This window comes from Mus pahari, chromosome 1 (genome assembly GCF_900095145.1).
Source record: "Mus pahari chromosome 1, PAHARI_EIJ_v1.1, whole genome shotgun sequence".
Taxonomy (NCBI): Eukaryota; Metazoa; Chordata; class Mammalia; order Rodentia; family Muridae; genus Mus; species Mus pahari.
The window spans coordinates 157,191,626-157,193,366 of NC_034590.1; the positions used below are offsets into that span (position 1 = coordinate 157,191,626).

At 43.1% G+C, this 1,741-nt stretch overlaps 1 protein-coding gene across 1 annotated transcript in view; it reads right to left on the minus strand.

The window, feature by feature from the left end:
- Armh3 (armadillo like helical domain containing 3) overlaps positions 1-1,741 on the minus strand; it is a 186,721-nt gene that overhangs the window by 30,619 nt on the left and 154,361 nt on the right. The window contains exon 24 of the mRNA XM_021198223.2: positions 1,176-1,254. Within this exon, the coding sequence (XP_021053882.1) occupies positions 1,176-1,254 (79 nt within the window). The remainder of the gene's footprint in view (positions 1-1,175; positions 1,255-1,741) is intronic.

Genomic DNA, 1,741 nt, shown 5'->3' on the forward strand with positions numbered 1-1,741 from the left:
ATATATATATATATATATATATATATATATATATATATCAGAGTCTTTCACTGAACTTAGAGGTCACCTGTTTAAGTAGACTGCCTAGCTAGCAAGCTCCGAGAACCCACCCACCTCTGCCTTTTTGACTTTGGAGTTACAGGCACACCTCACTTTCGTATGTGTGTGCTGGGGGCTGAGCTCAGGCTTCCATGCTTGGGCAGCAAGCGCTTTACCCAAATAAGACATCACCTCAGCAGCGTATAAGACTCGAAAGAAAGCCTCAAATGAAAGAGAACTTATCAAGCTATACTCTAATAAAGACTCAGAGAGAGAGAGAGAGAGAGAGAGAGAGAGAGAGAGAGAGAGAGAGAGAGAGAACTCAGATGAAACAGGGTTCGACTCTATGCCATGCTGAATACCATCTGCACTTTTAGCACACGTACTAACTGAGAAGGGGAAAGAAATCAGGCCAGACTCAAGAAGACAAACGTACAAAGCTATCTGCATCCTCAACTCAAACCTGCCCAGAAATAACTGTTCAAGGCAAAGAGGACACAATCGCTACGGAAAACCCATCTCAATGAGCTCTCAATTAAAGCTCATGCTTTAATGAGCCAAATACCTTCATGTTAAGCTGAACTCGAGGTTTTCATGTGGCTGGAATTTATGTTCATTCCTAAGTTATCATGTCTTACTTTTGTTTGGTTTGTTGGAGTTTTAAGACAGGGTAGCATGCAGCGCAGGCTGTTGCTGGACTCACTGCATAACCAAGGATACCTCTAACTCCTGCTTCCACCTTCCAAGTGCTGCGATCACAGGTATGCATCATCACGTGGACATGTCTGACTTTCAGAAATCACAATCACTGTGCCTGAGAGTGTGACAATGAATGTCCCATCACCTGCTCTAAGACAGTGACCCATTAAGCTTTACCTAATACTTTATACAACTAAACAAACCCTTCAGATGGCACAAGGGAAGGAGGTATTACTGGGTTTAAAGAATCAGCAAGCAAAGAAAAAAAAAAAAAAAAGAATCAGCAAGCAATCTTGCACCAGCTCTTCTCACCAGCCTGATTGACCACCCTACCCCTTCCTCTGCTCAAGCTCAGTAACAAAGTCCCATCACTAACGAGAAAGAGCTTCCTGACCCTTCCCACCAGCAAGGTCATTCTGGGGAGAGCAGTGACTTACCTGTTCCTCTGACAGTTGAGATATGTGATTCACAGCAGCATAGGACTCAATTTTGGGATTAAAGTGATTGATGATGGCTCTGAAATAAAGAATTAACATTACTATGGTCCCAGATGGAATATAGTGATAATCCAGTTAATCATGAGTGAGTAGCCTTGGGTTTATTCATGTCAACTTGACATAAGCTACAGTGTCAAGTCTCTATCACATTGGTTTCTAGGCAATCCTTAATGAAATTTCTTTGATTAGTGATTATTGATGTGGGAGAGCAATGCCACCTCAGGACAGGTGGTCCTCGATAGTATAAGAAAGCATGCTGAAGGACCAGAGATGGTCAAGACTGATTGCTGTTCTTACAAAGAACCCAGGTCAGCTCCTAGCAGCCACACTGGGTAGCTCCCAACTATCTCTAACACCAATTCTAGGGGATCTGATGCCCTCTTCAGGTCCCTAAGGATGCTGCATGTGTCTGGTATACACACATAGGCAAACACATATACACAGAAATAAAAGTTAAAGTAGGGAAGGAAAGGAAAGGGGAGGGGAGGGAAGGAAAGGAAAGGGGA